Here is a 21,072-nt window from a genome sequence, read left to right as displayed (position 1 = left end):
ATTACTTTGAGTTTTCCTAGCTGGCTGCTATTTTTTCTGTAATTTTTCATTCTGATGTGTAGGTAGCTGAACTGAACTCTCGTAGTGCCTTAATGCAATGGTCACCCCCTGAGAGGCTTGCTGATAGTGGACTGGAAGGGAAGACTGAGTTTGACATTTCAGAGTCAGATCTTCGTTATGAAGTGCTTTTGAGTGACAAAGCAAAAGAAGGGAAATACAAGATGATTTACAGTGGACCATCACTTTCGTGCAGGTAAATGCTAAATTTACCAAAAAGTGACATAACTTGTTTGTCATAACTAACTGTTTTTAATTGTGTTGTAACAGAATATGGTTGCACTTAAAATTTCAAGGCTGTAGTTAATCGTTTCTAAACTCTCATGAAGATTGTTTGATCATCATCTCATATTGTTGGTATTGTCATGGAGCTTTTTTTTTAGATGTCAATATAGTCATTAAAATTATTTTGGTTTGTAAATAAATGTAATTTTTATAAAATTTAAAATCAAAATGTCACATGCTTGTGATTTTCTGTTCCATTTTTTGTCTAGTCAGTTTCTGCAGAGAACAGTGAAATCAATGAATTTATAATGGACAAGAGTAACTTAATAATCTGGCAGCAGTTACAAAATTTGAGACTTATATTTAACAGAAAACTTTATGAAAAGCTTACATTGCTACCCACCATATAGGAGAGATTTTGAGCCACAGATAGACACAACAAAAATACTGTCAAACAAGTAAGCTTTAAGCCAAAGGTCAGGAGGAGGCTGGGGCGGGGAGGGTGAGGGATAGAAGGGTTGGGGTAGGGGTCAGTAGAGTGCTGCTCGTGGGAGTGTGTAGGGCCGAGGTGAAGAAATACAGTGAAGTAGGGAGGTTGGAGGGGGGGGGGATGTTGGTGGTGATGGGAGGAAGGAGAGATGTAAAAAGACTGAGAGTGCCTTGGTGTAATAGAGGGCTTTGTAGTGCTGGAGGGGGAACATAGAATGAAATAAGTGAGTGATGGACAATGAATAACAAAGATTGATGTCAGGAGGGTTATGGGAACGTAGGATATATTGCAGAGAGAGTTCCCACCTTCACCATTCAGAATAGCTGATATTGGTAGGAAGGATCCAAGTGGCATATGCTGTGAAGCAGTCATTAAAATGAAGAACATTGTGTTGGGCAGAGTGCTCAGCAACTGGGTGGTCAAGCTGTTTCTTGGTGACATTTTGTCAGTGGCCATTCATGCGGACGGTTAGCTTGATGGTTGTCATGCCCATTTAGAATGCAGCACAGTCGTTGCAGCTTAGCTTGTAGATTACGACTGGTTTTGCAGGTAGCTCTTCCTTTGACGGGATCGGTGATGTTTGCCACCAGATGGTGTTGCATCTAGGACTATTACAGGGTTACAAGTGATGAGGCAAGGGGTTTGGGAGCGGGGTTTGTGTGGAGATGGATGAGGATATTGTGTAGGTTCGGTGGGAGGCGGAATACCGCTATGGGAGGGGTGGAAAGAGTATTGGGTAGGACATTCCTCATTTCAGACCATGACAAGATCCATCGAAACCATGACAGGGAATGTGATTCAGTTGCTCCAGTCCTGGGTGGTACTGAGTCACGAAGGGAATGCTCCTCTGTGGGTGGACGGTGGGACTTCAGGATGTAAGAATGTGTCACTGCATACTCCAAAACACCCAGTCTAAAAAAGATAACATTTCAAATATGCCATGCACCTATGACATGACACCGCACAGTTACATTACGGGTTAAAGCAGAAGGGTGGTATCGAACGCTCGAGTTGACCTACATTTGGCACACATTTCCTGATAAATAAATGGAGTAATATTTATGTGACACTAAACAAGTCTAATGTTAATATTGTTTTGCTTTGTTTTAGACTGCCCGTTCTGTAAGATATGCAGAGACTGTAGGACAAAGTAGGGATAGAAGGATCCAACAGTCTTAACATTGATCCTATGATCCAGCATTCTATAGCATGCTCAAATGAAGGCAAATCATGAAAACGACTTTTGCTGAACTTGGTTTTCAAATTAGAATTTATGCCAGCTGTTTGCTCAGTGATTCCTATATAATAGTATTTAAGGCACAATTTCATAAGTGTTCAGCATCAGATCTATCAGAATATAATTGTTCTTAAACAGGATTCAAGATCTACGACCTGGGACAGAGTACTCTGTATGTGTGGCAGTCAGTCTGGATGATCTGAAAGGATCAGTATCTATTCCTACAACTTTCCGCACGCCACCTTGTGAACCAGAACAGCCTCTCCCTCCAAAACTGATCAGCAGATCTCGCACCTCTCTCTTGCTCAGGTAAGTTCTTTAAAAGACTTTGTATTGATGATTTTCAGTATGATCAAAAATTTTATGATATGCTTATACATGCTTGCAGTTTGTGCTCTTAATTTCAGATGCCAGAACATATTCATGTTATTTTTCTTGCCAGTGAAGTAGGATTGTAATAGAGCTATTGCTAGACCCTTTGACTGTGTATATATGCTGTACAATTGTGATATGGCCAACATATTCTCTACTCCCCCAAATTACAATCCGTTTCATTGTAATTTGTTCATGCATTGTATTTTTACTCAACCATGCATACGCTTCGTTTGAATTTTGAAAGAACTGGAAAGCAGTCAAAATAATAACTGGGTGAAACACACAAAACTTGCACTCATTTTATTTCATGAGCAGTTCAAGTTATTTCAATAATGTTTTTGGCAAATTATAGTATAGAGAGACGCATATGATTTAGTTGCACAAGTAATCCTCTTAACTTAAGTAACATCTTAGACATTGTAGTAAGTGTGATTTGTTTTAAAAGCATTTGAAAGCTCTGTAAAAGAAAGGGTACAGTGAGAAAATCTTTGTTAGCATTGGCTTTGAAACTTTTTGCAAAATTGTCAGAAATGTGCTAAAGAATAAAGGTAGGGCAGTAAGTCTGATTTTGCAGTATTAAGTTCACCAAAATTGGGCTCTCATGCCAGGCTCTGTCATTATATATAGCATGAAGTTAGGCCTATTGTACTAAGATTAAACCTTTCTTCTTGGCTCAACTTTGTGTGACATAGAGGCAGAGTCAGGTACGATTGTCATAAACAGAACTTATGCTAATTTCAAGCGTATTAGAAGGGGCTTAGGAAGACTATTTCAAATGTGTGTAAATACTCATGTTTAAGTGAACAGCTGTTGTGGAAATGGTTAAACACTTAATACAGCCATGGAGTCTGACATGAGATCCCCACTTGGTGGTGTTTACACCACCAAGCCATTTAATTTTAGCACATTTCTGGAATACTTTAGCAAAAAATTTTAACAACATTAGCTAGCATTAAAGCACTATACTCATGTTTTCAAGTGCTTTCAAATGCTGTTATGAAAGGGTTTATCATTCTAGTTCAAAAAATCCATGCTTGCTTCTCTATCTTGCTCACCAGAATTGAGAGTATTCCCCTTAGAACAAAATAATGTGTACCTTCTTTTTACTACCATTAGCCGAAAACCTTCTTTTCGATATCTTGAACTGTTCACGAGATAAAAATGGTCAAAGTCTTAGATAATTCACCCTGTATATATTTGCCATTTTGGGAAGAAGTCATAGTTCATAGAACCATAATTTGTGGGGGAAAAAATTATTCATTTCACACACAGGAAAATTAACCAGGAGTAACCATGCACAGTGATGATGTTATGATTATGTCTACATGCAGTTCCTATCTTATCCATATTCCTCTTGGATACTATCAGAGTTATTTACCATGCTGTATTTTTGGTGCCGCTGAAATTGTATCCTCTTAAACTAGATGTGGGCAAATAGCAGTCTGTGGGCCACATGCTAATGGTTTTTGTGCATTCCTAAGGAACAGAGTTTTTATGCAACAATTTCTACCTTTTCTGTAATTTAAAATTAACTAATACATGCAATCATTTTAAAAGCGCACCCCTCTGCTAACATCTGCTCCCACAAAGTAGCCCCTGAGCAAAAGCTGTTGCCCATCCAAACTGTGCTTCTGAGATAAAGTTTCTATCATTTCTGAAACCAGACTGCACAACTCTTTTACCAGTCTGGTCTTAACTAACAAAATTGTGACAAAACTTAAAATTATTAAAGAACACCTTTACCATTTGCAATCAGAAAAATACAATTTCTGTAACAATGAAACCACATTACATAATTCCATGATTAACTTTCTTTCAAACACATAGCCAGCATGGGCTTATTTTTTGCAGTTTACATTTAATAGTTCAATGTATGATTGCCAATAATAGTTTTTCTGTTTTAGATGGAGTCCAACAGGAGACAATGGTTCTCATATTACACACTATATTTTAGAATATGATGAAGGAAAAGGTGGTGGTTTCGTAGAAGCATACAAAAACCGGGGAAAACAGCACAATATGCTTAAACTTCAGCCTTCGACGTGCTACAGGTTCAGATTAGCTGCTGTAAATGAATGTGGCAAAGGGTAAGATACCAACAGTTTCAAATTGTTACTAAGTGGAATGTTGATGTTTCAAACACGAATTAACTCTTGGTGGTTGGAAGTGCAACTTTCTAAGAATTTATTATTATAATAATTATTGCGATCATCATTATTATTTTGCTGTGACACACTTCAGTGTAGCAGTTTTGGGGGGGGGGGGGGTGTTGAGATCTGGACTGTACTGCCTTATTTATATGACACAGCAAACCATTGCCCTGTGTCCGTTACGGAATGCTTAGTGTAATCCACTTTGATTTGTGTTCTACAGTGCTCATTATTATCCTTCCTTGTTGTGAGATGAGTGAAGATAGTAACCCTGGTCCATTCTAACACCAATGCAGGCTGTAAGTCCTGCGAGAATGGGGTTGGCGTGGGGCTGTTTTCCTGCACTGTTCCTCTCCCCTTGGGCAGTCTCATTTGTTTACACATGCAGCCAACTGCCACATTTACTTATAAACAAAATAATAAAATTTGGGTATTTTGGGAAATTAAATGTGAACATTTTTGCATTATTCGCTTTAACAATGTGTTAGGAGAAAAAATAGGTGAAGCATCTTTGATATTTTCATACCTGGATGTCTTTCAATATCTCTCTCTGTCTCTTGTATTTAAAAAGATAAAGACACACACCATTACTGTTAGAATACTGGAGTATTTGCAGTATCAAACAATGGAAAATCGAGGATGGAACGTAACAATATCATAAGGATATTGCTACACACCATATAGCGGAGATGCTGAGCCACAGGTGGGACACACACACACACACACACACACACACACACACACACACACACACACACACACAGAGAGGAGAGGAGAGAGAGAGAGAGAGAGAGAGAGAGAGAGAGAGAATGCTGGCTTCAGAGACTGTGGTCATGTGTGTGAGAAGGCAGTGTTCGCTTTCTGACAGTTATTTTGTTGTGTGTATCTGCGACTCAGCATCTCCGCTATATTCTGAGCAGCAACTATCCTTTTCATAATATTGGATTACACTGCAAGATTTACTACTTAACTTGGTATCTTGGAAGGAGTGGGGAAAATGTTGATGCAGATTATAAGTTAGACCTCCCATGTACTGTAAGCATGCAGTACAGGTAACGCAAGCCTGTGTTCTGAGCGTCCACAATCTCCTGATAACTGGCTTTTTTCCGCACTGGACTAAAAGCTTACACTGTGATGGGCCAGCAACTGCATCATTACTGTTTTTGAAACAAATCACAATGAAAATAGTGCAACGGAACACAGACAACAGCATAGCTCAGTGACAAAGCAGACAACAGTGCAGTTGACAGCAGTTTAGAGTTCATTGTGCAGTTGGCAACAAACACCTGCACATCACTATAGTATGAAGTTTCCTGACTGCTACTGGTCAGAACTGGAAAGTCCACATGCCAGGTTATAGTTCCCATATAGTACTTGGTATTTATTATTGTTTTTTTAATATTTATTTATTTATCACACTGGAAGTAAATTGGAGAAGCTAAAGAATTGGTCACTTTTAGTCACAGTCTGTTGTGACTTTTTAAAATTGTTGTTATATTTGTCAATTTTTTTTTGCTCTTTTAGGAAGAGAATAAGTTATTTAATTTTTTCCCAAGTTTCTGTACTCACATTTGCTCATTTAATTTTTTGGAGTTCTCCAATGATGAAACCAGAGGATCTTCCACAATTTGAGAGAGGTTGTTCCTCTTGGATTTTTTGAGGGTTTTTTATAATTTGTGCAACTTCTGTTAGTGTCAAATATTCCTGTTATAACTGCTTCTAGTTTTGTCCCAGGTTCTAATTTTACTTTAGTAACAAAACCGCTGCTATGATACTCTGTTCAGTTTTGAAAATAGACCTTCCTAGATGTGGAGAATGTAAATTCTGTACTGCCTGGCTTGCAAAGACTGAAAAAATTAGTGAAAGTGAACTATTTTGCAGTGTGTGTTCTTGCTCTTTTAATTTTAAGACAACAAGTTTTCTGACAGTTTGTAACCAATCACATTCAACAACACATTCGAAATTAAGTCACATCAGTTGTGTTTAGAACTTTCAGATCAGACACAACCTGCAAGTTTGGTACATGTGCCAACATAACAGATAGATCCACTACTGCTGAATTGATTTGGACAGTGGAGTCAGTAATTCCTAATTACTTTATGGATTTGTCAAATGATATTTGTTAAGTTTTTAAGATGATGATTCATGCCAGTGTTCCACATATTGCGTTTCGACATAAGAAACATACTTGATTACTGATGGACTCGCTCCATGTATCTGGAACATGTTAGAAGAAGCAAGTTCATTGTATTGCACACTGAGTTTTGACGAAACTAAGAGTGTTAAAGATAAAAGAATTAATAAAAGCAATCATTCTAAGAATTTCTTTATAACCAAAGCGGATGGTGAAATGAAATGTTACCTTCGAAATTATGTGAAGCACTTTCAGCAAGCACATGCAAATTCTACTGCTTATAAGGAAGAATGTTAAAGGAAAATAAAACTGGACTTAGAAGAAAAGCAGAAAGTGGAATAAAACTAAAGTTATCCTGAAAAGGGAATTAAGAAGGTGAAAAACAAAAAAATATCAATTGACTGTGTCAGGTGCCCCAAAAGAAAAGAAAAAAGAACATTAACTATCTAAAAGAAGCATGAGATGAACTTCTCTCTCAAGCTTCAGCTGCTGGTGCACAAATCTTTCAGTAGAAGGAAGAGTGACCGAAAGGGATGTGCAGACCACTTAGAAAATTATTAGGAAAAATAAAATGTAGTATGGTTATGAACGCATTATTCTGGCCAAGATAGACACCAAGCCCACGCCTACTACAGTAGTACAAGTTTATATGCCAACTAGCTCTGCAGATGACGAAGAAATTGAAGAAATGTATGATAAAATAAAAGAAATTATTCAGATGGTGAAGGGAGATGAAAATTTAATAGTCATGGGTGACTGGAATTCGAGAGTAGGAAAAGGGAGAGAAGGAAACATAGTAGGTGAATATCGATTGGGGCTAAGAAATGAAAGAGGAAGCTGCCTGGTAGAATTTTGCGCAGAGCATAACTTAATCATAGCTAACACTTGGTTTAAGAATCATGAAAGAAGATTGTATACCTGGAAGAACCCTGGAGATACTAAAAGGTATCAGATAGATTATATAATGGTAAGACAGAGATTTAGGAACCAGGTTTTAAATTGTAAGGCATTTCCAGGGGCAGATGTGGACTCTGACCACAATCTATTGGTTATGAACTGTAGATTAAAACTGAAGAAACTGCAAAAAGGTGGGAATTTAAGGAGATGGGACCTGGATAAACTGACTAAACCAGAGGTTGTACAGAGTTTCAGGGAGAGCGTAAGGGAACAAATGGCAGGAATGGGGGAAAGAAATACAGTAGAAGAAGAATGGGTAGCTTTGAGGGATGAAGTAGTGAAGGCAGCAGAGGATCAAGTAGGTAAAAAGACGAGGGCTAGTAGAAATCCTTGGGTAACAGAAGAAATATTGAATTTAATTGATGAAAGGAGAAAATATAAAAATGCAGTAAATGAAGCAGGCAAAAAGGAATACCAACGTCTCAAAAATGAGATTGATAGGAAGTGCAAAATGGCTAAGCAGGGATGGCTAGGGGATAAATGTAAGGATGTAGAGGCTTATCTCACTAGGGGTAAGATAGATACTGCCTACAGGAAAATTAAAGAGACCTTTGGAGAAAGGAGAACCACTTGTGAATATCAAGAGCTCAGATGGAAACCCAGTTCTAAGCAAAGAAGGGAAAGCAGAAAGATGGAAGGAGTATATAGAGGGTCTATACAAGGGCGATGTACTTGAGGACAATATTATGGAAATGGAAGAGGATGTAGATGAAGATGAAATGGGAGATACGATACTGCGTGAAGAGTTTGACAGAGCACTGAAAGACCTGAGTCGAAACAAGGCCCCCGGAGTAGACAATGTTCCATTGGAACTACTGATAGCCTTGGGAGAGCCAGCCCTGACGAAACTCTACCATCTGGTGAGCAAGATGTATTATGACACAGGCGAAATACCCTCAGACTTCAAGAAGAATATAATAATTCCAATCCCAAAGAAAGCAGGTGTTGACAGATGTGAAAATTACCGAACTATCAGTTTAATAAGTCACGGCTGCAAATTGTAACGCGATTTCTTTACAGACGAATGGAAAAACTAGTAGAAGCCAACCTTGGGGAAGATCAGTTTGGATTCCGTAGAAATATGGGAACAGGTGAGGCAGTACTGACCCTATGACTTATCTTAGGAGCAAGATTAAGGAAAGGCAATCCTACGTTTCTAGCATTTGTAGACTTAGAGAAAGTTTTTGACAATGTTGACTGGAATACACTGTTTCAAATTCTGAAGGTGGCAGGGGTAAAATATAGGGAGCGAAAGGCTATTTACAATTTGTATAGAAACCAAATGGCAGTTATAAGAGTCGAGGGGCATGAAAGGGAAGCAGTGGTTGGGAAGGGAGTGAGACAGGGTTGTATCCTCTTGCTGCTGTTATTCAATCTGTATATTGAGCAAGCAGTGAAGGAAACAAAAGAAAAATTCAGAGTAGGTATTAAAATTCATTGAGAAGAAATAAAAACTTTGAGGTTCGCCGATGACATTGTAATTCTGTCAGAGACAGCAAAGGACTTGGAAGAGCAGTTGAACAGAATGGGTAGTTTCTTGAAAGGAGGATATAAGATGAACATCAACAAAAGCAAAATGAGGATAATGGAATGTAGTCGAATTAAGTCGGGTGATGCTGAGGGAATTAGATTAGGAAATGAGACACTTAAAGTAGTAAAGGAGGTTTGCTATTTGGGGAGCAAAATAACTGATGATGGTCGAAGTAGAGAGGATATAAAATGTAGACTGGCAATGGCAAGGAAAATGTTTCTGAAGAAGAGAAATTTGTTAACATCGAGTATAGATTTAAGTGTCAGGAAGTCGTTTCTGAAAGTATTTGTATGGAGAGTAGCCACGTATGGAAGTGAAACATGGACGATAAATAGTTTGGACAAGAAGAGAATAGAAGCTTTCAAAATGTGGTGCTACAGAAGAATGCTGAAGATTAGATGGGTAGATCACACAACTATTGAGGAGGTATTGAATAGAATTGGGGATAAGAGGAGTTTGTGGCGCAACTTGACAAGAAGGAGGGACTGGTTGGTAAGACATTTTCTGAGGCATCAAGGGATCACAAATTTAGCATTGGAGGGCAGCATGGAGGGTAAAAATTGTAGAGGGAGACCAAGAGATGAATACACTAAGCAGATTCAGAAGGATGTAGGTTGCAGTAAGTACTGGGAGATGAAGAAGCTTGCACAGGAGTGAGTGGCATGGAGAGCTGCATCACACCAGTCTCAGGACTGAAGACGACGACGACAACAACAACAACAACAACAACAACAACAACAACAACAGCAGTAGTATGTAGTTCATTTTTTGCCAAGGTTTCTATAAGAAACAGTGAGCCAAAATATTTTTTAATCATTTTCCAATATTTGGAGTGTAGAATATCATTAGCTGTAAAATTTGATGTTGATTTTGTTTGTGAATTAAGATTAGAATATCAAATTACCAATGCACCAGTGTATATTAATAAATCTATAAAGGAAAAATGGTCATACACCATCCAGGATCCTAACAGAGAAATATATTATAGTCTTCACTAGCCATTTTGGTAGGGCATTGTAAATAATAAATAATAATAAGAATATTATTATTGTGCCATACCTGTTCATTGAAATATTTTGTCACCTTTTTCAAGTGCCACGGTGGTTCCTCACCCTGAAATTGGTCATTCATTAATGTGTGTACACTTAACTACCGAAGGAAGCTAAATTAACCCTGCTAAAAACATTTTATTTTTCATTTATCAAAACCTGGTCTATACAAGTCTCAAGATGGCATTGGGAGTCCTGAGAGGAAAGAGCTCAAAGTGAATTAATTATGCAGCTGGTAAACTATTATTTTGGAACTCCGAAAAATTATTGAAAAATTATGATGGGTTGGGTGTGCATTAGAAAGCTAGTCTGGCTAGGACATGAAGGTAAATGAGTAACACCTTTTTTAGAAAATAATGTAGTCGTAGCATTGCAATGGAAGCTGGTTGGTCTAATGAGGCAGTGGTTTCAAATTCCTCTGCTGCTGGAACAGCATTCCCCCCTCTCCCCCCTTGTTATGGGCAATATGCTAAAACGGTTCACCCACACCTCCTCCTCGTGTGTACTAAAACAAATGTGGTAGTGTTTTGAGTCAGCAGTACAGCTATGTGTTGTATAGATTTGCCATTATATTGGCCTTTACACACTTCCACTGTGAGAACAGTCACCAATTGTACTGTGTGTGTAGATGCTGTGTTGCTAGCCTACACAACTGAAGAGAAACTTCATCTGCTAAGCATAACATTAGAGAAATAACAGCAATAAAGTAATGTTACTGCTGATGTTATCACTTGTGCTAAAAGTTATTTTGCCAGATAACTGGAAATTAGGTGAATGCAGAAAAGTTTCATTAGTGCAAGGAGACAGAATCTTAACATATTCCACACTGCTATATATGCACCTCGACAATGCAGGTGCAGTGGCGATTTTCCAGCAAATTTAATGAATAAGTGTGCAATAACTAAGGGCCTACAGCATTCCCATAACCATGAGAATCTTGCAACCGGAAAATTTTTTTACTTTTCCTAAAATGATTTCTGGTGTTCGTAATAAAAAGAATTTGTTTCACAAGAGGTTTTTTGTTTAATATTTTATGATATAAAAGGATTATGAATATTTTATAAATAATTCACTTAAAAGTGGTAATCCTGAAAGCACTGAGGTACACGGAGTTTTTGCATCACCATCTGCTTTCTTTTCTTATCCGTTTGCCAGTTTCTTTCTTCCATTCCTCAGAGCAAACTTTGCCGTAATGCATAGTATTTACTTTGTTGGTGGTGAGAGGTACTTTTTCTGAAAAGTGATGGCCAAAATTTCTGTCCAGGCTAGTGCTTATTGTTGGTTCTGAAGATAAAAAGTCTCCTCCTGTTGCTACCAATTTCAAGCTGGTTTTCTTTTTTTCTTTTTTTAAAAAAAGTAGTAGTCCACTGGAGGGATTTTCTATTTATTGACGTCTCTGTACAAAATTACACTGTTCATGGCAGACATTACAAAAACACGAAGGAAAAGTTTTTCCACCACTTCATTGCTTTTTGTGCGAATGGGTAGTAACTGTACGGCTGATCCACATGATCTACACCAGTCTTCCAGAATGAGATTTTTGCTCTACTGTGGAGTGTGTGCTGTTATGAAACTTCTTGGCAGATTAAAACTGTGTGCAGGACTGAGACGTGAACTCGGGTCCTGAGTTGGAGTCTTGGTACTGCACACAGTTTTAATCTGCCAGAAAGTTTTACACCAGTCTTGTTCATATTGTAGTCAGTCTGGTTTCATTACTATTGTAATACCACCTTTTGAACATACTGGAATGTCTTCTGTTGTAGCCTGATGTTTTGTGGATACAGTATACATCACACTTATTTTTCCACTTCAGCACTAGAATGGGCCCATTCCTCAAAAATATCATCTCATTTTGCTTCAGTTTTATTGTTTTGAAGCTTGTTGGTAAGCCTTTTCTGTTTTTTCTTTACAATTCCAACAGCTAATGTATTTTTCTCCCACAAAATCAGGAACACTAGTGTAATATCTGTCCATGTAAATACAGTGGCCTTTACCATAATATGGAGAACAGAGTCTGTCTAATAATGCTGGAATATGGTTGTCAGTCCTTCCTGCTGATCCTGTGTAAACATTGCAGTTCACAACATAGCCTGTTGCAGCACCACGAAGTGCATAAAGCTCCATGCCATATTTATAGGGTCTATTTTTCATGTAAACCCTAAAGCCAACTCGTCCATGAAATGAACAAATAACTTCATCTATAGTCAAATTTTCATATGGCACACAACTGGATCTACATCTTTCGACAAAAATGTTGAAAACAGGTCTAATTTTGTGAAGAAGATAGCGATTTTCCTCTTTTTTTTATTATGTTGAGTTGTCATTGGCATGCAGCATGAACATAATACTGGAAAACCTGTCATGGATCAACAATCAATAAGCAAAGCCTGTTTGTAAAAATGGATCAGTTGACGAATAGTCAGTAAGCGTTGGTAATTTCACAACACACTTATGCAGAACTGCTGCAAAAAACCAAAATATTTCTTGTTTTACTGGATCTCATTTGTGCCACATAGTGTTCTTTATTTCATTTCACTGTTTCGTTGCAGCAATTTTTGTACCGGCATATCTGTTTGTCTCGGTCTTTATGTTTCGGATAACATTGTCACTAAAAAAAGTGCAAAAAACAGTTGTAAACATTAGTTCCTGTTCACAAACAAGTGGCTCCAGGTGCTAACTGAAATACTGGAAGCTGAGGGTGTGCACCGTGCTCCTGCCAGTTGTCAGCATTGTGTTCAGTAAGACCTACTGTAGCATTTGTTGCTGTAACATTTGCTTATCGTTGCAGCTCCTCATCTAATGGAAGTTGTATACGAAGAAAAAAAAAAGATAGTGTGTTTCCTTTACAAATTATCCATATAAATTAGCAACAAAATTGAGAAAAATATATTAAAAACTATTACCTGATTCACTTGAAACATTTTCTTGCTCGTGGTTACTGTTGTCATCACTGACGTCAATATCGGATTCATTTTCTCCTAATAAAATGTCCAGAACTTCTTTCCAAGAGGCCTCTGGCTGTCATTTTTACACAAAACGATCATTCACAATCACAAAATTATGGTTGCGTGCCAAGTGAAAAGTCGTCAAAGGACCAATTGCTATACTTGCAGATATTCTACTCGTACAACTGATACACACAACTCATTGACTCCTGCTGCATCTAGTGGACAAAATATAAACTACTGCAGTTATCTTACAGCCACCAGCCATAGTGTAGTGAAAAATACCTTTCAGTGACCGTACGAGATATGGGTGCCGTCCACGCAGCTGAAACATGCGTGCTCGTGTGGCGTACGGACGTAGTGTTGAACGTGTTAACTATTAGCCAAATGAAATACAGTCTAATTGAATGAGTGTATTTTTGTGATATTTCCCATGAGGAAACATGTTTGCGTATTGAGAAAGCAAGAGGAAACATACCATTGAAACATGCACAACTCTTTAAAATGATGATGAAAAAACATACCTTCTTTGACCTCTCCAGTGACTAGAAGTGAATGTTATTGAGCTGCTGTTACCAGCCTCCTCCTCCTAACATTTTTCAGAGGAGTTTTCATGAATAATGATTTATCTTTTTGGGAGAATGTTTGCCTTTTATTGCTGTAAAACATAGGGTGTGAGTGGTACTATTGACTCCTGTAAACCTTCAGTCAGAGAATTTACTGCTTATCACATACTTTATTTGGACCAGTTACCTGCTTTTGGCATTATCTGTTGACTGTTATCTGTATTAGTTAGAATATTCTGTTCATAATATTACTTGAAAATACAGCTCCTCGGTTGCAAAAGTAAAAAATTTTCAACTTTACCTAGGTTTCAACTGCTCTAAGGCAGCTTTCATCAGAAGTAAAAAATTTTTACATTACCTATTACAGAGTTTTGGAATAATATAAAAATTATTAAATTAAACATATGTAATAAAATTACATCATAGCTAACTGCTACGGTACAGTAGACAAAGAAAGCATACTTACATAGAGTAAATAGCTATGAAATGGTTTAGAGCAACAGTGTTCACGTTAAAGATAAAAATATATTTGTACATTATAAAATTTTCCTAGGAATGCACAATTTTGATTAAGACGCGCCGCTAAGGGTCGCGTGTGCGGCCGGCACTGTAAGCAGCGTCAGACTGACAGGCGCGCGCGTCGTCGATGTTAGCAAGTTGGCACCTTGTATCGCGCCATCTAGTATTGAATGTTTGTAATTTACAGTGACAACAGCTGTCAGAAGTATTGGAACAGGAGTGCACGTAATGTGCTGATTACATTATGTCAGATAGTATGTAACAGATCGAAAGTTGAACAAAATATTATACTGTAAAACAGGGGGAGAGAGAGAACAATATTTAAGGTTACAGTACGGGAAGCATAATAGCAATATTCTGCGTTAAGTGATTTTAGGCAAGGGCTTTACACCATCAAAGAAATTACAATTAAGTGATAAAAACTATCCAGTTCACATCCCCACATCACTTTCACTGGTGTCACTCCCCACCTTCTACGATGACTGTTCATCACATGCCTAGCCCTTGTACCTGCCAGACTTGGCTCCTACATTTCTAGCTGGCAAACCAGCTATCTCCCTCAGAGGAGCAGCCACCCACCACCAATCCCCGTGCCTGCCTTCTGCCTCTCTCTTTCACTGTCCATCACACCTGACACAAGCCGTACCAAAAACCTAGTCCACCTGTTGAAATGCAGCACTGGTACTGTGCATCCATCCAGCACCATGTAGGGGCAAACATTCATACGTGTGTGTGTGTGTGTGTGTGTGTGTGTGTGAGTGAGTGAGTGAGTGAGTGAGAGGCACTTGTCATAGTGTGGCCCAAGTTTTTGTATGCCTTCTTCGTAGAAGGTTGTCGCCTGTGTGTTCAACCATGAGGCAACATGTTGTTTGAGCTCGTTATCGTCGTTGAAGTGTTGACCACCAAGGGCAGATTTTAGGTGTAAGAGGAGATGAAAGTCGCTAGGAGCGAGGTCCGGGTTGTACGGAGGATGATCAAACTCGTCCCAGTGAAATTCCCGTAAGAGTTGTTTGGTCATATTCGCCATGTGAGGTTGGGCATTATCATGGGAAAAACACCACCTTCTGACAGTAATCCTCGGTGCTTGTTGTGTATTGCGCAGCGCAATTTCTTAGTGGTCTCACAGTAACTGTGGGTATTGATTATTTGGCTCCGTAGTAAGAAATCAATCAGCAAAATGCCTTTTCTGTCCCAAAAAATGGTGCACATGACTTTTCAAGGTGTCAAGATTTGCTTAGGTTTAACCTTCGTTGGGATGAAGTGTGCTTCCATTCCATTGTTTGCCGTTTTGTTTCAAGGGTGTCGTACGATATCCAAGTTTCATCCCCCATGACTATCCGAGAAGGAAAACCATTGCCTTCTTCATTGTAGCATGTCAAAAACTGAAGTGCACTGCCCATCCATTGTTTTTTGTGTTGTTCAGTAAGAATTTTGGGTACCCAATGTGAGCAAAGTTGTTGAAATTTGAGGTTTTCAGTAACAAGTTCATGAGTTAGTGATTGTGAGATTTGCGGAACTTCCATAGCAAGGGCACTAAGTGTAATCTTACAGTTGAGTTTAATCTTCTCTTCAGTTGTGTGAACCAGTTCATCAGCAACCACAGACGGGCGTCCTCTTCGTCCTTCATCGTGCACTTGATCACGTCCATCATTGAACATTCTGACTCATCTTCGAACCATTGAATCACTCATAGCATTCTGTCTGTAAACTTCACAGATTTGTCGATGAATTTCCCTTGGTTTAACTTTCTTTGAATTCAGAAAATGAATCGCAGATCTGATTTCACACGTGGCGGCATTTTCAATTACGGCTGACCTTATAAAGAAGTGCTACAAAGCACATGTCGGCAGCAGCGATCTGAAAATAGCATACATGTCTTCTCCTTGAATCAAAGTAACTGCCGTGCATGCTCGGAACTGCGATCATGGTGCTGCTGCGGATAGAAATAGAAACAGGACTTACTTTGTGGACAACCCTAGTAGTTACATTCTACCAGAATTTTCCTACGACATTTCTTGTCTATTTGCTCAACTTGCACAACTTGATTCGTACCAACTTTCTGCTCTTTTACATTCCTCACTCACTACTGCGTAAATTGAAAGTTATGTTTAATTGTTGCTTCAGCATAATGCTAGTATAAGTGGACTGTTTAATTTTTCTCTGGGAGTTTTCTCATTGTAGTATGCTTCATTGCAGGCCATATTCAGACATAGTTCAGTTTTCAACATCTGGCAGTCCACCTACGGCTCCTGCTTCTCCAGTACTGAAGGAAGCGACTGTTTCATCACTGCATCTTGCTTGGCAGAAACGACCTAATGATGTTGAATTTTGCCTGCAGATGGATGATTTGGTTTCAGGACATGGTTTCAGACCAGTTTACAATGGACCTGAAACTCATTATGTCCAAGATCGCCTTTACAGGCACACAGAATACAAGTTTAGAGTGAGTCAGTTTTTCCATCTAGAGTATATTTAATGCTACATGTTTGCTATGTGTAATATATGTAGCTTAGTTTAGATTTAATTGCTGAAAGTGAACCTGTAATGTACATTTTGTGTTTATAGCTCCAATAAACTACATCCTGTTTCAGCAAAAGATGCAAATGTAAAATTTTGTTCTCTTTTGTTGTGCACGGTCATTAAATTATATTGCTAGGGAAGAGTTTATCTGCCACCGGCACAGCTTCTGTTACATAATGGCTCTAATTTTACAGCTATGTGCACATAATGAGGAGGGAAATTCTCGGTGGTCGGACGAAGTGTGCTATCGTACTCTACCTGGTAGACCAGCTGTTCCTTCTAGACCAAGTGTGAAAGGTCGCATTCATACACACACCTTTAAAATAAAATGGGAACCACCAAGTGATACTGGTGGTGCTGAAATAACTGCCTATACAGTGGAGCTGAATGGTGGAAGAGGTAAGGAAGAATTGTTGCTGTAGTAGTAGTAGTAGTAGTAGTCTCTTAACAAAATTACTAAGTGTAAGTGGAATGGATTAAGAAATTTTGTGCTAAAGCAATCATGGCCCTTAAGTCATGAGCAGCTTATTATGCATTATTGCTTTTGTTCTAATTCACTGAAATCAGTGAGAAGGGGATGGCATTGAAATCCCGTTCTCCATCTTGGCCTTGGGTTACTCTTCAACAAGCTATCATTTTACGGTATATTGATAATTTTTACTTATGGACCGTCTGACAGCAACTGAATAAAACACAATTTTAGTGCCATACGCATTTCGCCTTTATTTTCTGCAAGGCATCATCAGTGGCAGGTTGCGTGGACAATTTCTTACGTGTAAGAATACGCGTTTTGCCTTTATTTTCTGCAAGGCATCATAGTGGCAGGTTGCGTGGACAATTTCTTACATGTAAGAAATTGTCCACGCAATCTGCCCCTGATGATGCCTTGTAGAAAATAAAGGCAAAACGCGTATGGCACTAAAATTGTGTTTTTTTTTTTTTTTTTTTTCAGTTGCTGTCAGACGGTCCATAAGTAAAAATTATCAATATACCGTAATATTACACGCAACTGAGGAAGACAGGACTATAAAAGTTGAAGATGTCAATACAGCTATCATTTTGTTGGAAATAACATGTTTATGAAGCTTCATAGCATAGCCTGCTTTAGAGTGCTATTAAACAATGTCCACCTTATAAATAAATTTCTGATGAAATGAAACATTGATGTTTATATAATGAATGAATGAACAAACGACTGAACAAATGTGTCAAGTGAACACACTTAATAAATATTATCCTGTTCACATAACATTCAAGGAATGTTTCGAATTCTGATGTCTTGCACAGTTAAGTAAACACAAATGAGGCTACAATATCTATGAATGATCGTGCAGTAGTGATCTTTTACTAACACTTGGGATTTACAGATAGAGATTTACCATTTCTGTTTGTTTCAGGTTTTGAGAGAGTCTATACTGGCCCAGAACTGGAGTATGTATGTGATCGGCTGATGCCTGGCACAACATACCAAGCACGAGTCTCGTGTAGTAGTGCTGGTGGCTGCAGTGATTACTCAGAGCCTTGCATTGTTACGACTGAGGCAGTGTGTCCTGGGCAGTGCTCACCTCCTCGCCTACATGGAAAGGCCCGTGCCACATCACTTGCTTTAAAATGGAGTAAGTTGTTATTCCTGATTTCTGTTCCATTTCTTCAGTGTGACACTGTTTTGAAGAGTGTTGGAAAAAACAAGGGTCATAATTGTGTACAAGGAGGGTAGCAGAAATATCCACTGTCAAATTCCTTGATACTCATTTGTTGCAGAATCCTAGAACATACAGTAAAACCCGTTTCTAGTCATATCTAGGGATTCAGATATTTCTTCCTTAAATAGGGGTTTTCCTTAAATGGAGGTTTTGCCACAGAACATGAAAGGAGTGACCCAGAATCATAAATGTGGTGATGTAAGTGCTATATAATTACAAAATTTGCAATATAATGTGCCATAAATTTAAATGCAGCAAATATATAATAATTACATTTTTCACAGAGCGCATTTTTTATTTGTCAGCAAGTCTTGTTTATTTGGTCCTTCCAGTATATTGTAGTGAAAGAAGTTGTTGCTCCAGCTGGTGAATGTTAGAACTGATCCATCTACATTGAAGGAGAAAAAGAAATTCTTGACAGTACCAGTTACTTGCACAGCAGCAGCAGCAAAACTTGATGCTATGCCCCCCTCCCCCTCCATCAAAGTCACTGCCAGCTTGTACCTGTGTTCCTTCATAAGCATTTAACTGACACCAATGTCTGGTATGGAAGTTATGACATAATCACAACAAATAACGCTCTGGAATGTTGCATTTTTGGAAATATCTGTTTTTCTACTCCATTCTTCTTCTGGAAGAACATTGTCTTCAACAACAACTGATGTACCACAGACAGCCTATGTGAAACAATTTAACATAGTCTGTTGTGTTACAGAATTCCAGGCAGCAACAAACATATGTTAGTCTGTACAATGGTGAGTCTCATCACTTCCTTCCTCTCAAAGAATGAAATCGACTTCTACACAACTGCTACTCTGTATTTGGATTTAACAGTGTATTGTGCCCAGGTCCAGAGGCTGAAGATGACTTGTGCAGTTTGGATGACTTGTGCAGTTTGGAGAAAGGAACACAACTTTACATTCTGAAATTACATTTCTTTAGGGTGGACAAGGCATAGGTCAATAATAAGTACAATTTTCCTTCTTGCTGCACTCGTCTTGGCATCTAAATGCCCAAAAATGCTGTAAAGATTTCTGATATCTCCAGGGATTGCTATTGTACTCATAAGTTCAAAGTAGTGTTTTTATGTTTTGGAAACACATGGGAACTAATAATGCCAGCAACTTCTAACTTCCATTATTATTTACACATAATAGCATTGTCATTTTATTAACTTTTTATTACTCCTGTGGCATTTTTCTCCCATAATAGAATATGATTTTGCAGGAAGTAAATTATAGAAGACACAACTTTCATCAGCATTCAAAAAGTATTTGGGCTCATACTTGGTGCCAAGCGTGGCAGTTTAATGTTCATCCACTACTTCTCACTTTCTGCGACCAGAGCTTTACTTTCTCCACGTACACTTTGAAACAACAGCTTACAGTGGTTTTTATTTATTTTTAAAAATTCAACCAGCCATCCCTTTTTTGGATTCACAGGAATCATCAATTTTGGAATTTAGAAATGCTTCCATATGTTTCAATATGATGCACATGTAGACAGTACTAATTCATATTTCTGCACCATGTCGGAAAGATTCATTTTAAGATTGTCATTGTCTGTTTTTGTTGAACTGTAAGCTTTCTACATTTGCCTCCATAACTATACAAAAATAAAATTGATAGCTTCAGCACTTCAGAAACTGAACAGTTACACTTTTAGCACTTCATACTTGTAGCCTCAATGACTGTGATGTCAAATCACATGACCTCTGTTACATGAAAATTGATTACCAATTCTTTTAACGGATTTGGCGGTATCATTACAAGCTAAGTAGAGTTACTGACTACAATCTAGGCACACGTCGACCTGTTGACTCAGTTACCATTTACAGCATCATAAGACAAAAATTATGACTTGCATGAAGCGGAAACAAATCAAAAGCTTACCAGAACTTGTTAGGAACTATGTAAAAACCGGTATTTCAATTTGCAGAATGTTTCATTTTTATTCCTTAAAAGTGGACCTTTTCTTAAGCGGGGTCCATTAAAAGCGGGGAGAAATAAATTTTTTATGGGAGTTTTGCTGTGACCGATTGAAATATTCATTAAAAGTAGAATTTCCTTTAAAGTAGGCTTGTTAATTCAGGGTTTTTCTGTACTCTGAACTCAAATTTCATGAGGTATTTTGGACAGAATGTCCTTTTCCATGCTAGATAGCATGTATTCCAAAAACATTGATCATATAAAACCCAACTCTCACTTTTCTCATATGACATCAGAAAGTTCTGTGAAAGGTTTTACACTGAAGACAGCAAGCCTCCCACATGTTTGTCAGTAAAAGCTTCGAAAGTTATTTGTTACAACTCTGATGATTTGCTGTGTTGACTTCTTGGGTCTGTAAGATATTCCTTCATCTGTGAACCTTGTCATCGTTCTCCTCCTCCTCCTCTTGTTGTGGTCTTCAGTCTGAAGAAAAGTTCAGTGCATCTCCGTGCTGCTCTATCCCGTGTAAGCCTCATCATCTTCAAATAACTACTGCAACCCGTATCCATTTTAACTTCCTTCCTGTACTCTTCTCTCAGTCTTCCTCTGCAGTATGCACCCCCCCCTCCCCCTCACTTCCCTCCAGTACTAAATTGGTGATTCCTTGATGTCTCAGCAACTAGTCC

At 38.3% G+C, this 21,072-nt stretch overlaps 1 protein-coding gene across 1 annotated transcript in view; it reads left to right on the top strand.

Annotated features, from left to right (window-relative positions):
• The window catches only part of LOC124777343 (fibronectin type-III domain-containing protein 3A), a 317,923-nt gene that overhangs the window by 258,397 nt on the left and 38,454 nt on the right, over nt 1–21,072 (top strand). Inside the window, exons 7-12 of the mRNA XM_047252707.1 lie at nt 63–253; nt 2,148–2,318; nt 4,289–4,471; nt 16,432–16,678; nt 16,950–17,154; nt 18,153–18,371. Coding sequence (XP_047108663.1) covers nt 63–253; nt 2,148–2,318; nt 4,289–4,471; nt 16,432–16,678; nt 16,950–17,154; nt 18,153–18,371 — 1,216 coding nt within the window. The remainder of the gene's footprint in view (nt 1–62; nt 254–2,147; nt 2,319–4,288; nt 4,472–16,431; nt 16,679–16,949; nt 17,155–18,152; nt 18,372–21,072) is intronic.

Source organism: Schistocerca piceifrons, chromosome 2, assembly GCF_021461385.2.
Source record: "Schistocerca piceifrons isolate TAMUIC-IGC-003096 chromosome 2, iqSchPice1.1, whole genome shotgun sequence".
NCBI lineage: Eukaryota > Metazoa > Arthropoda > Insecta > Orthoptera > Acrididae > Schistocerca > Schistocerca piceifrons.
This window is presented reverse-complemented; position numbering and strand designations above follow the sequence as displayed.